Genomic DNA, 14,139 nt, shown 5'->3' with positions numbered 1-14,139 from the left:
CGTGTTTTGGGAGGAGAAAAAGAATTTGTGTTTAGGTGGTTGACACATGGGCTGTTTGCTCACATACAGGGTTTTGAGCTACTTGGTTCAACTTAGAAACTTCAAACAGTGAACAGTCTAAATTCCTTTTTTGCCTTCCTTTCCTGTGACATGTTTGAAGTAACCGCCTGTCATCCGTTCCAGTGCCTCATCTCGTAGGCTCTGCAACCCTGTCTCGTCTAGTGCCTGCGTCCGGCTTCCGCTGGCCTGTTCGCAGCACTAAGTGTTCCATGTGTGCTAAGCATTGTGGGAACGCCATGTGCTCTGCCTGGATACGTAACCATCACCTCCTAACTCCTGATGTTCGTTCTTCCACCACAGCTGACTTCCCTTGCTGACTCCTGCTCTTCTCACAGTTCTAGTCCCCCAGCCATGGCTCTTAATTCCTCCCAGCAAGGGTTCCCTACCCTCTTTTCTCTTTCAGATGAGAGCCAGAATTATCTTCTTTATGAAACCCATTAAGGTACTAAGACTTCTTTATACCCCCAGATGTGTTGGAAAGAAGGCGTATTTAATAAGTGTCGGTGCATTTGAGGAAATAATACATCATGGGTTAGCAAACTGGCCCACAGGGCAAATCAAGCCATGAGCTATTTTTGTAAAATACTTACTGGAACATATCCATGCTCATTTGTTTATGTATTGACTGTGCTGTCTTGCTGCTGAGATCACATGGCCTGCAAGACCTGGAATATGTACTCCCTGGCCCATTAGAGAAAAAGTATACCACCAGCCCCTGTTCTAAATGAACATTTGTTAAACCAGAGGACGCTGGGAGTTGTGCCCAAGCTTCAGATGATCTTCTGTATCAGGCCAGCATATATAGCCTATTCAAACAAGAATGATACGTTTTCTGAAGCCTACGTGGTTTGTATGTTCATAACCAAAGGCAAGAGATAAGGCAGCACGCTTTTCATTAAGCCTGTTTTAAATCTTTTTGACATTAGCATAGTATATTTTTCATTTGTAGCGCTTGGAACTTAGAGATGGTGGTTCACTTCTAATTCTTTTATACTTCTGCATTTTCTGATACCTTGAATGCAGAGGATTGGATGTAAACTTTTGTCTGTGGCTGAAACCAGAATCTTCCTTATTAGTGTAACTAAACAGTAGTAATTTCCCAAAACTTCACTTATTAAGAGTATTAAAATAATGCTTCAGATGTATTCTCTGCCACCTCTTCCCTAAAAAGTTTATTTATTGACCAAGAAAAACAGTATTTCCTTTCCCTCTGTTTAGATCATACTTATATTTAGAAAATCCAAAGTCCTGTTTTAACCCTCGTTTTAAGTTTTTCCTCATCACTTACTAGTAACAAAGGTTGAAATGCAGCAGATGGTTAAGAGAAACTTAAGGACTGTATCCTCATCTTGGGCCCGTACAAGTTTATGTTTGGATAAAATCTCATCTGGAGCTGTACTTTCTCCTTAGCCAGTATTTCAGTGATGAATCCCCGGATTCCAGCAGCCATTCCAAAGGGAAGAATTGAAAAAGAAAAGAAGGGTTAGAAATAGTTAAGCATGGTACAAAAAGAGACACTCAGATTAATGGAACAGAATAGAGAACCCAGAAGTGGACCTACAAACATGTGGCCAACTGATCTTTGACAAAGCAGGAAAGAATATCCAATGGAATAAAGACAATCTCTTCAAGTAGTGCTGGGAAAACTGGACAGTGACATGCAGAAGAATGAACGTGGACCACTGTCTTACACCATACACAAAAATAATCTCAAAATGGATGAAAGCCCTCAATGTAAGACAGGAAACTATCAAAATCCTCCAGGAGAAAGCAAGCAAAAACCTTTCTGATCTTGGCCGCAGCAACTCCTTACTCAGCACGTCTCCAGAGGCAAGGGAAACAAAAGCAAAAATGAACTAATGGGACCTCGTCAAAATAAAAAGCTTCTGCACAGCAAAGGAAACAGCAAAATTAAAAGGCATCCGACAGAATGGGAGAAGATATTTGCAGATGACATATCAGATAAAGGGTTAGTATCCAAATCTATAAAGAACTTCTCAAACTCAACACCCAGAAAACAAATAATCCAGTGAAAAAATGGGCAAAAGACATGAATAGACATTTCTCCAAAGAAGACATCCAGATGGTTAACAGACACTTGAAAAAAATGCTCCACATCACTCATCATCCGGGAAATACAAATCAAAACCACAATGAGATACCACCTCACACCTGTCAGAATGGCTAACATTAACACCTCAGGCAACAACAGATGTTGGTGAGAATGCAGAGAAAGAGATCTCTTTTGCATTATTGGTGGGAATTCAAGCTGGTGCAGCCACTCTGGAAAACAGTATGGAGGTTCCTCAAAAAATTAAAAATAGAACTACCCTATGACCCAGCAATTACACTATTAGGTATTTATCCAAGGGATACAGGGATGCTGTTTTGAAGGGACACATGCACCCCAATGTTTATAGCAGCACTATCAACAATAGCCAAAGTATGGAAAAAACCCAAATGTCCATCGATGGATGAATGGATAAAGAAGATGTGGTATATATATACAATGCAGTATTAATCCAAAAGAATGAAATCTTGCCATTTGCAACTGTGTGGGTGGAACTGGAGGGTATTATGCTAAGCAAAATTAGAGAAAGACAAATATCATGACTTCACTCATATGAGGACTTTAAGACACAGAACAGATGAACACAAGGGAAGGGAAGCAAAAATAAAAACGGGGGGACAAAACATAAGAGACTCTTAAATATGGAGAACAAATAGGGTTACTGGAGGGGTTGTGGGAGGGGGGATGGGCTAAATGGGTAAGGGGCATTAAGGAATCTTAATCCCTGAAATCATTGTTGCACTATATGCTAAATAATGTGGATGTAAATTAAGAAAATGAAATTTTAAAAAATTTTAAAAAGAAAAAAAATATACTTAAAAAAATAGTTAAGGAAACTAAAGCTTACAGTGAAGTACATGCAGCGACTTTTACACTTACGGTTTGGATGTGATAAAAGCAGCTAGGGAATAATAATAATAGCCCCAGTGTTAGTAATTGCTCCCTAAATCTGAGAGCTGACACTGGGATCCTAGCTTCAGTACAAAGTTAATTATAGTTCTAAGGCTTTACCGGTGATGTATTATAAAAAGGAAAGCGTTTTTAAGAACTAATGTTCTGAATAGGCTAAATAAACATAACACAAGAGTCTGTCAGTATCAACCAGAATTACAAGTGCATTCTTCCTCTGACCCAGCAATCCTACTCCGTGCTGTCTCCTACAGATAAAATTGCACATGTGTGAAATTGCATGTGCTGCTTTGTTTGGTAGAGCACTGTTTCTCATAGTGAAAGACAGTATCCAAGTATCCAGCAATGAAGGACTGGATCATGAAATCAGAAAGGATTGAAAGTTAGGCCAGATGAAAACATGTGACTTGACATGCAGATCATCTGCAAAGTAGTATTCAAACTGCAGGCAAAGGGCTAGTAAGTGGGAAAGAACAAATTTGACTGTGTTATAAAATAGCATTTTTTTTTTACTTTAATACCTGAAAAATGTGTAATTGTTTTAATTCCCATTCCCATTTGACTTATGTTCCCATATAAACTGAGGCACCTAGTCTCATAAGAACTACTCTAATTGATTCTTACACTTTGTTCCTTCATCTTTGGGGTGAAGCGGCAGGGGTGGGGAGTGATTAGGACAACAGATAATTAGTACATTTCTTACAAAAATGTGTTTCCAAAGAGGAACAGCATTTCAAATTGTATATCCCATAACTTCTTAAAGAGGATTCAAGAAGGTAAATTGAGGTAGTTAGAAACTTGTTCCCTGAGGAGGTTTGGGTCAGTGAACACAATTATAGACAGAGGCTCAGACCAACACTATAAATAGAGGACCACTGGGGCCCAGATTCTACATTTCTGTCAGTCAAGTAGAATTTTCTAACAGTTGATATGGAGTAAAGTTTTGTGAAGAGTCCAAGATAACACTCAATTTTGTGGTTATTTTTGATAAATTGTAATATGGCTTACTATGTAAAGAAATTAGATATGATAGAGAATTCGTTTTATGGGAAAAAGAAATCTGCCTTCTAGATGTTTCCTTTGAGTTAAGAAAAATTAAAATCCTGGACATGCAAAATTTGATTGTTGATCTGTGGCCAGGTATTGATGTAAAATGCTTACTAGACTAATAAATTTCAAATGCATTTCTATGTAATTGTTTGCTATCCTAGATCTTGATTTAATTTTTAAGTATTTGAAAACCAGAGTATATTTTAAGTTCTGTTTATTTTTATTTGAACAATGATGTGTAGATCATTGCTTTTTGCAGATTCTATTTTATAGTAATGACTCATTTCTGTAATACTAAACTTTTCAAGAGCTTTTATATAAAGCTTCAGTGTCACGATCACAACGATTCCCTATGGCTGAAGTACTTGTCCTGTTTTTCAAATTTCAAATGTACAGTGAAGGCCCAGAGAGTTTGTGACTTACCTAGTCACACACGTCTGATAGAACTAGAACTCCAAGTCTTCTGACTCCCGATGTCCTGTGTCCTCACCCTAGCCTTGTATTTGTCCTGTTTATTTTTAAGGTCATGATATTGTAGCTGGTTGATAGCGTGCTTTCTGTCTTTTCAGGACATGGCTTTAGTTGCTCCTGAGGCACCTTCAGAACAAGCCAGGAGAGTTTTTCAAACCTATGATCCAGAAGGTAAAAGATTTTATTATTTTATTAACACTGACTCTGTGTTTTATCTCTTTACATATTTGAAATATATTAATACCTGAGTTTTATCCAAAAGTGTTTTTAGATTGTTGAAGGAAATGTAGATTGCATTTCTTGAAAATTTTAAAGGGGAAGTGTCAAAATGGGAACAAATAAGGATACTGAAGTGATTGTCAAATCCTCACATAGCATAATAGAAGGTTTGCAGGTTTCTTGGGGGTAACAAAGTTATGGTTACTTGAATCTTGACCTCTGTCAGTGTTAAACGGGAAAATACCACCTTCTGAACAAGGTTTTTGAAAAGGTATTCCTTTATTATTCAAACTAATATTAAGTAAGTCTTCCAGAGTGTTTTTTTAAAAATTGAAATAAAATTGACAAATAATATTCTGTAAGTTTAAGGTATACCAAGTTTTGCTTTTATAATTTATATATTACAAAATGATTACTACAGTACCATTAATTGACACCTCTGTCATGTCACATAGTTATAATTTTTCTTTGGTGAGAACGATTAAGATCTAGTCTTGTAGCATAGTATAGAATTTTGTACTATAATCACTATGCTGTGCATTAGCTCTCCCGAACTCATTTATCTACTAGTTGCAAGTAACGTCTTAAACATCTCCCCAATTAATCTACCCTGCCCAGCCCCTGTAACCACCATTCTACTGTTTCACAAATCAATCTTTGTGCGGCATTTGTCTTTTATCTGTCTCGTTTACTTCACTTAGTATAATGCCGTCAAGGTCCACCCATATTATTATAGAAGGTAGGATTTCCTACGTTGTCATGGCTAATCAATATTCCATTGTTTATGCATATATAAACCACATCTTCTTTATCCATCTATGGACACTTAGGTTGTTTCCATATCTTAGCTATTGTGAATAATGCTGCAGTGACTTGGGTTGTGCAGATATCTCCTCAAATTACTGATTTCGCTGTCTTCAGAGAATACCTACCAGTAGGATTGCTGGACCATATGGTAGTTCTGTTTTTAATTTTTTAAGGAACTCCATACTATTTTTTAATGGGTTACTGTTTTATATTTTCACCAACAGTGTATAGAGGTACTGTTCTCTCCACATACTCACCAACATTTATCTCATCTCTTTGATAAAAGCCATCTTAACAAGTGTGAGATGATACCTCATTGTAGTTTTGAATTTCACTGTCCTTATGGTTAGTAATATTGAACATCTTTTCATATGCCTGTTGTCTGTTTGTATGTTGTCTTTAGAACAATGTCTGTTCAGACCCATGGCCCATTTTTAGTTGGGTTATTTTCTTTTTTGCTATTAAATTCCTTGAATTCTTAATGTTGTGGGTATTAGCCCCTTATCAGATAGATGGTTTGCCAAGATCTTCTCCTGTTCTATAGGTTGCCTTTTCAGTTTATTGCCTTTGCTCTGCAGAGGCTTTTTAATTTAATATAGCCCCACTTGTTTTAGTTTTTATTGCTTGTGTTTTGGTGTCTTACCCAAGAAATCACTGGCAAGACCAGTGATGAGGATCTTTTTTCCTATGTTTTCTTATAGGAGTTTTACAGTTTCAGATCTTACATTTAAGTCTCTGATCCATTTCAAGTTAATTTTGTGTGGTGTAAGGGATCTGGTTTCATTTCATATCCATTTCATGTGGCTATCCAGTTTTTCCAAAACTATCTATTGAAGAGACTATCCTTTCTTCACTTTATGTTTCTGGCACCCTTGTGAAAAATTAGTCAACCATATGTGCATGGGTTCACATCTGGGCTCTCCATTCTGTTAAACTGGTCTATGTGCCTGTTTTTATGCCAGAGCCATACTCCTTTGATTATTGTAGCTGTGTAATGCAGGTTGAAATCGAGTGGCATGATGCCTCCAGCTTTATTTCTCTTTCCCAGGATTGCTTTGGCTACGTGGGGTCTTCTGTGGTTCCAAAATAATTTTTCCGTCTGTGAAAAATTCCATTGGAATGTTGATAAGGATTGCATGAAACCTATAGATTGCTTTGGATACTATGGACATTTTCACGATACTCTGCCAATCCAAGTATATAGGGTATCTTTCCATTATTTGTTAGTCTTCAGTCTCTCATCAGTGTCTCAGTTTTTGGTGTATAAGTCTTACATCTCTGTGGTTAAACTTATTTCTAAGTATTTCATTGTTTTCATTGCTGTTGTAAGTGGGATTGCTTTCTTAATTTTTCTTTCAGATAGTCCATTGATGTATAGAAATGCAACTGATGTTAGTATGTTGATTTTGTAGCCTGCAAATTTACTGAAATAATTGATTAGTTCTAGCAGTGGTTTAATGGAGTTTTTAGGGTTTTATATTTATGTTAATATATTTATATCATATATATATAATATAAATATGATAATGTCATCTGTCATTCCCACCAACAGTGCATAAATGTTCCCTTTTCTCTACATCCTTGCCAACACTTGTTATTTCTTGTCTTTTTGATAATAGCCATTCAAAAAGTGTGAAGTGATATCTCATGGTAGTTTTGATTTGCATTTCCCTGATGACTAGTGGTACCTTTCATGTACCTGTTGGCCATCTTTATATCCACTTTAGAGAAATGTCTATCCAGATCCTCTACCCATATTTTAAAAATATTGCGTGGGTTTTTTGCTGTTGAGTTGTATGAGTTCTTTATGTATTTTGGATAATAACCCCTTATCAGATACATCATTTGCAAATGTTTTCTCCTATTTGGTAGGTTGACTTTTCATTTCGTTGATTATTTCATTCACTGTGTAGCTTTTTAGTTTTATGTACATTTGATTTTGTTGCCTTTCCTTTGGGGTTAAATTCAGAAAGTCATAGCCAAGACGTGTCTTGAAGCTTACCACTTAGAAAACATAAAACTTTTATTAGAAAACCTGAGATATTATATTCTAGTATTAAATGGGTTAAATTTTTATGTATGGTATAAGATAGTGGTCCAGTTCTATTCTTTTGCATGTAGCTTTCCACATTTCCCAATACCATTCATAGAAGAGGCTGTCCTTTCCTCCTTGTATGTCTTGATTCCTTTGTTATTAATTGACCGTTTATAGTTTCAGGTCTCTGTTCCATTGAATTATGTGTCTTTTTTTATGCCAATATCATACTGTTTTGATTACTATAACTTTGTAATGTACTTTACAGTCAGGAAGTGTGATGTGTCCAGCTTTCTTCTTTCTCAAGATTTCTTTGAGTATTTGGGATCTTTGTGTTTCTGCAGAAATTTTAGAATTGTTGATTCTAGTTCTGTGTACTATGCCATTGGTATTTTGTTAGGGATTGCATTGAATCTGTAGATTGCTTTGGGTAGTGTAGACATTTTAACAATATTAATTCTTCCAGTCCATAAACACAGAATAGCCTTCTTTTTATTTGTGTTTTCAGTTTCATTAATGTGTTCCAGTTTTCAGTTACAGCTCTTTCACCTCCTTATTAAATTTATGCTTATTTTATTCTTTTTACATAATAGTACATGGAATTATTTTCTTAATTTCTCTTTCTGATAGTTCATTATAAGTGTACAGACGTACAACAGGTTTTTATATTCTGCAACCTCACTGAATTTGTTTAACCACTTTTTTAGTGGAGTGTTTTAGGGGTTTTTTTGTGGTTTTTTTTTTTTTTTTAATATATAGTGTCATGTCCTCTGTAGACAGTGACAGGTTTAGTTCATCCTTCCCAATTTGGATGCCCTTTTTTTCTCTTGCCTAATTGCTTGGCTAGGGCTTCTCATACTGTGTTGAATGAAAGTGGCAAGGGTAGATATCCTTGCCTTGTCTGATCTTAAAGGAAAAGGTTTCAGCTTTTCACTATTAAGTGTGATAATAGCTGTGGGCTAGTCAAACGTGGCCTTTATTATGTTGAGGTAGTTCCGTTTATATCCACTATGTGGAGAGTTTTAATCATGAATGGATGTTCATTTTTGTCAGAGGCTTTTTTGGCGTCTCTTGAGATGATCATATGATTTTTTATCTTTCATTCTGTTAATATGGTATGTCATATTGGTTGACTCATGTATTTTAAATTATCCTTTCATCCTTGGAATAAACCCCACTTGATGGTTGTATGTGGTACCTTTTATGTATTGTTTAATATTTGCTAATATTTTGTTGAAGATTTTTGCATCTGTGTTAATCAGGGATGTTGGCCTGCAATTTTCCTTTCTTGTGCCATTTTTGTCTGGTTTGGATATCAGGATAATCCTGGCTTCATGAAAGGAGTTAGGGAGTATTCCTGCCTCTTCTACTTCTGGAAGAGTTTGAGAAGAATTGGTATGTATTCTTTCAACATATTTAGAATTCACCAGTGAAGCTATCGGGTCCTGGACTTGTGTCTGTTGACCGGATTTTTGATTACTGATTCAATCTCTTCTTCCAACTTTTTTTTTTTTTTTTAATTTATTTTTGGGACAGAGAGAGACAGAGCATAAACGGCGGAGGGGCAGAGAGAGAGGGAGACACAGAATCAGAAACAGGCTCCAGGCTCCGAGCCATCAGCCCAGAGCCTGACGCGGGGCTTGAACTCACGGACCGCGAGATCGTGACCTGGCTGAAGTCGGACGCTTAACCGACTGCGCCACCCAGGCGCCCCTGATTCAATCTCTTTACTCACAGTTGATCTGTTGTATGTTTGTAGCAATTTATCCATTTTTTCTTGTCCAGTTGTACAGTTATTTAGTATATAAATGTTAATAGTAGTCTCCTCTGATCATTTGTATTTCTATGATTGTGGTATCAGATGTCACATCTTCTATTCTGATTTTATTCGAGTCTTTTTTTTTTCCTTGATGTGTCTTATTAAAGGTTTCTCAATTCTCTTTTCAAAAAATCAGCTCTTAGTTTCATTCACCTTTTCTGTTTCATTTCTGTTTCATTTATTTCCACTCTGATCCTTGTTCTTTTTTCCCTTCCATTAATTTGGGGCTTCATTTATTTTTTTCTTTCTAGTTCCTTGAGGTGTTGGACATAAACAATTCTCTATTACACTTCCAATAGAGGATTTTGAATTTCACTGTATATTCACATTTACCAATGAATTTTATACTTATTTATGTTCTCATGTTATTAATTCAGCATCCTTTCATTTCAGCTTGAAAAAAAAAACAGTATTTCTTATAGGGCAAGCTCATGGTGATAAATTCCTCAGCTTTTGTTTGTCTGGGAATATGTTTATCTCTGCCTCCTTTGTGAATGACAGTTTTGCTGGGTAAAGTATTCTTTAACAGTTTTTTCTTTTGAGCACTTTGTAGCATCCCAAACTCTCTTGACCTGCAAGGTTTCTGCTGAGAAACCTGCTGATAGGCTTGAGATTCCATTGTGTGAGAGGAGTCTTTTTTTTTTCTGTTGCTGCTTTCAAAATTCTCTGTCTTTGAATTTAGTGACTTTGATTACAATAATATGTCTTACTGAAGATGTCTTTGGATCTTAGACCTTCATGTTACCTGAATGGCTATCTCTTTCTCCAGAATTGGGAAGTTTTCATTTCTTTCCCCCTCTCTTCCCTCTGGAACTTCCGTAATGCATATATTGATTTTCTTGTTGATGCCCAACAGTGTAATGCATTTAGGATTTCTCAGTCTTTTTCATTCTAATTTCTTCATTTTCCTTTGACTTGATAATATCCAGAGACCTATCCATCTTTCTTCTGCCTGATTGAGCCTGTTCAAGCTACTTGTTGCTTTTTTCATTGCATTTCTTATATTCTTAAGCTCCAAAATTTCATTTCTTTGATTTATACTTCTTTGTTGAACTTCTTTTTGTTCTCATGTTGTTTTCCTAAATTCATTGAGTTTTCTGAATTCTCTTGAATTCTTTTTCAGGTAACTTGCAGATACTCATTTCTATGGGGTCAGTTACTGGAAAATTACACTGTTTTGGTGGTTTTATCTTTTCTTGCTTCTTCATGATTCTGATGGCTTTGCATTTATGTCTGTGCACTTGAAGTTGTCACCTTTTCCCACCTTTTTGGACTGGCTTCATTGGAGGAAGACTTTAACCTGGAGGTGGCTGCTATGGCACCCCCTAGGTGGGATACAGCATCGTGGATTTTTGAGACCGCACAGTGGTACAGACTGTGTACATCTTCATTGGCTGAGTTTGACATTGACCATAGCGTGGGGATCTTCTGTGGCTAAGACTGTACAGTTTCCTACAGGTAGCAGTGGCTGGTAGTGCTGTTGTGGTCCTCAGAGGCAAAGGCTGTGGCTGCTGGAATATTTCTGTTCTTCCCTTTTGCCTGTGGAAGGAAGTTCTTGCTGAGGGTATTCTCTGCTCTTTGTCTTGCCTGCTGGCACTCGGAGCATTATTAACATCAGGGTCCAAGGATCAGGCATGTGTAGAACTATCACAGTGCCTAGATCCTGGGCCACAGATGCACCTGCATCTGTGGTACTGGTGTCTGGGGTCCATGTGTGTGCAGATATCCCACAGAACTGGGCTTTAGGGGCTCACTCAGGTGACTAGCTAGTGTTGGGTCACACAGTAGTGGCACAGGCCCTGTGATGACACGATGCAGTAGCAGCATAGCCTGCATAGAGTCAGCCAAAGTCCCAACTTGGGCTCCAGGAAGCAGTCACAGGTGAGCAGCACAGTCTCAGTGGTGGTCTGTTGAAGCTGCATGTCAGGTCCTGGGGAACTGGGCTCAGAGCAATGGCAGCACAGCCCTGGAAGTGATGTTCAAAGCTGTGATCCAGGACATGGGGTATGGCTCAGGGCACCCTTGCCAGCAATGATGTGTCCATTGGCACCCTGGTAGTGGTGGAATAAAGCCGCAACCTGGGGGGGTGGGGCGGTGGGCAGAGGTGGGACACAGACCTGTGGCACCTCTGATCTCACATATGGTGAAGTGCTCTATTGCCCCCCTCTGTGGGAGTGAGACAGCGGTGTTGAAGGGCTCACTGCAGCAGCAGCTCCAGCCTCTGGAAGTAGACGCAAAGTGAGGGGGGTTGTGGGTAGCTCCTTCGACTGGAATCAACGTTGCTGAAGGCGGGCGAAGCGAAGGCTGCAGACGTCACCGTGGTGAGGCTTGCTGGGGTTCTCCTCTTTTCCATTATGCCATGTAGCGAACTTCCTCAGAGGGGATCCTCCCTGGTGGCACTCTGATCTTGACTAGGAGACGGAGTGACCCAGGGAATATGTTTGCTGTACTTCTGGATGCGGCCATCCTCCATTATTCTGAACCCCACAGGGTTGTTGCTGCTGCTGCTTCTCTGTACTCTAGAGCTTTGCCTGAGGTGTTTTCTTAAGTTTATGGTTACCTACTTACTGCTTTTGTTGTTTTTTGTGGGGAGTGGAAGGAGATATGCCTCGGGGCCTCCTCGCACACCATCTTACTGACATCACTCCACTCCATGTAATTGATTGTGCTGGGAAAAGATGCAGAAGGACAAGACAAATTATCCTTATGAGTCTGAGTCTAACATTTCTAGCAAAGAAAGTTTTAAAAGTTCACATGTATATCACTAGAGCGTCCACTGTATCACTGTAGGTGGGTTAATTTGATCAATTTTGCATTTGTGTGTAACTAAAACCAAGTCATACCTGACATGCCATTGTAAATTACGATACAGGAAAATCTACATTGTGGAATCAATAAGTCCTTTTGAACTCCTGAATGGATTCAGTTTTTTTTCTAGCTTTAGGCTAGTTGCTTTTGGGTCTGATGAGTCTTTTTTCCTATCCATCAAATGAAAATAACCACATCTAATTTTTAGAATCATCATGAAGATTAAATGAGTAATGTTGTGGAAAGAACCTTGTCCAGTACTTAACACAGAGTATCCACTTTATAAATGTGAGATCCTTTCTCTCTATACATCGAATGGTGCTTGTAGTAGTGACTCGACTCTGATTTAGCTTCTTCCACTCTGCCTTTTTTCTAACTTAAGAAACATGCTAGTTTATTTTCTCTTGGACTTAATAATCATCACTTTTCAAAAACATATCATTCTAAATCTTCAGATGAAAAGTACAACCAACTGACCTCTGTATATTTACCCACCACTGGATGAAATAAGCTTTACTTGGCTCAGTTTAATGAATAATCTCAAATTCAGAAATGAAAATAAACACCAGTAGGTGTGCTCAGACCCAAAAATGAATCAGGTATCAGACCTATATAAAGTGTTACATATGGTCTTTAAAGCAAGTTCATAGTTTCGTGGTTTTTTTGTATCCCTTTTGTGGGGGAAGTGTTTGGATATGTGCACTGTATTCAGGTTCATGTTTTATACAAGTTTTAAAAATAACAAAACTTTAAAAAGTAGATGTTTTGGAGGTAAATTGATGTGACCAAAGATATGGGATAAAAGAAAAATCTCGGAGTACCTCGAGGTATCAGAAAATGACTTTCTCTCTCAGTTGCTTGCACAGGGAACAAGATCTGCACACCAGGGTGCCCACAGGATTCGCTGCTCAGCCACAACATTAGGGCACATGCAATCCACATAGGGGTCACCCCAGGAACTCCTGGTTCTCCTGAACAGGAGGGCACTACACCACAGGACCACTCCTTTCAAGACCTGGAATTTTAAGTGACCTACCAACTACATAGAAACAGAGACTCAGACAAAATGAGGAGACAGCAGACTGCGTTCCAAATGAAAGAACAGACAAAACTACAGAAAAAGAGCTAAACAAAATGGAGGTAAGCAATCTACCTGATAAAGAGTTCAAAGTAACGGTCATAAAGATACTAACTTTAGAGAAGAGTGGATGAAATCCATGAGAACTTCCTCAAAGAGGAAGTAAATATTTAAAGGAGTAAATATTTAGTGCTTCTAGAATGTATTTGAACTTAATCATCAACTTAATATAGACTGCCACACACATAGGATGTTGTATATGAACCCTCTGATAACCCAAAGATACCCAAAGGGAAAGCAGTTCAAACATAACACTAAAGAGAACCATCAGACCACCAGAAAAGAAAGGAACAGAAAACTACAGAAACAACCAAAAAACAATTAACAAAATGGCAGCATACCTATAAAAATTACATTAACATAAATGGACTAAATGCTCCAACCAAAAGCTATAGGGTGACTGAATGGATAAAGGACAATATCCATCTATATGCTGCCTACAAGAAACTCCTTCAGAAAACACATACAGACTGAAAGTGAAGAATTGGAAAAGTATTTCATACAAATGAAGTTAAAAAAAAAAACAACAACTAGGTACCAATACTTACAGCAGACAAAATAGACTTTAAAACAAAGGCCATAACAAGACAAAGGACATTACATAATGATAAAGCAATCGATCCATCCAAGAAGAAGACATGGGATTTGTAAATATCTGTGCACCGAATATAACAAAACCTAATTATATAAAGCAAATATTAACAGACATCAAGGGCAAAATTGACAATATAATAATAATAGGAGGAGACTTT

At 37.7% G+C, this 14,139-nt stretch overlaps 1 protein-coding gene across 5 annotated transcripts in view; it reads left to right on the top strand.

The window, feature by feature from the left end:
- MINDY3 (MINDY lysine 48 deubiquitinase 3) overlaps positions 1 to 14,139 on the top strand; it is a 101,447-nt gene that overhangs the window by 64,722 nt on the left and 22,586 nt on the right. For 4 of the 5 annotated variants that reach the window (XM_042991145.1, XM_042991146.1, XM_007081258.3 and 1 more), the window contains one exon: positions 4,660 to 4,732. In XM_042991145.1, coding sequence (XP_042847079.1) covers positions 4,660 to 4,732 — 73 coding nt within the window. Of the gene's footprint in view, positions 1 to 4,659; positions 4,733 to 13,103; positions 13,296 to 14,139 lie in introns of those variants that run through there. The other variant, XM_042991147.1, reaches the window with a different exon arrangement.

The sequence above is a fragment of the Panthera tigris genome, chromosome B4 (assembly GCF_018350195.1).
Source record: "Panthera tigris isolate Pti1 chromosome B4, P.tigris_Pti1_mat1.1, whole genome shotgun sequence".
Classification (NCBI taxonomy): Eukaryota; Metazoa; Chordata; class Mammalia; order Carnivora; family Felidae; genus Panthera; species Panthera tigris.
Note: the sequence above shows the minus strand (reverse complement) of the source record. Positions and strands in the feature narration are given on the sequence as shown.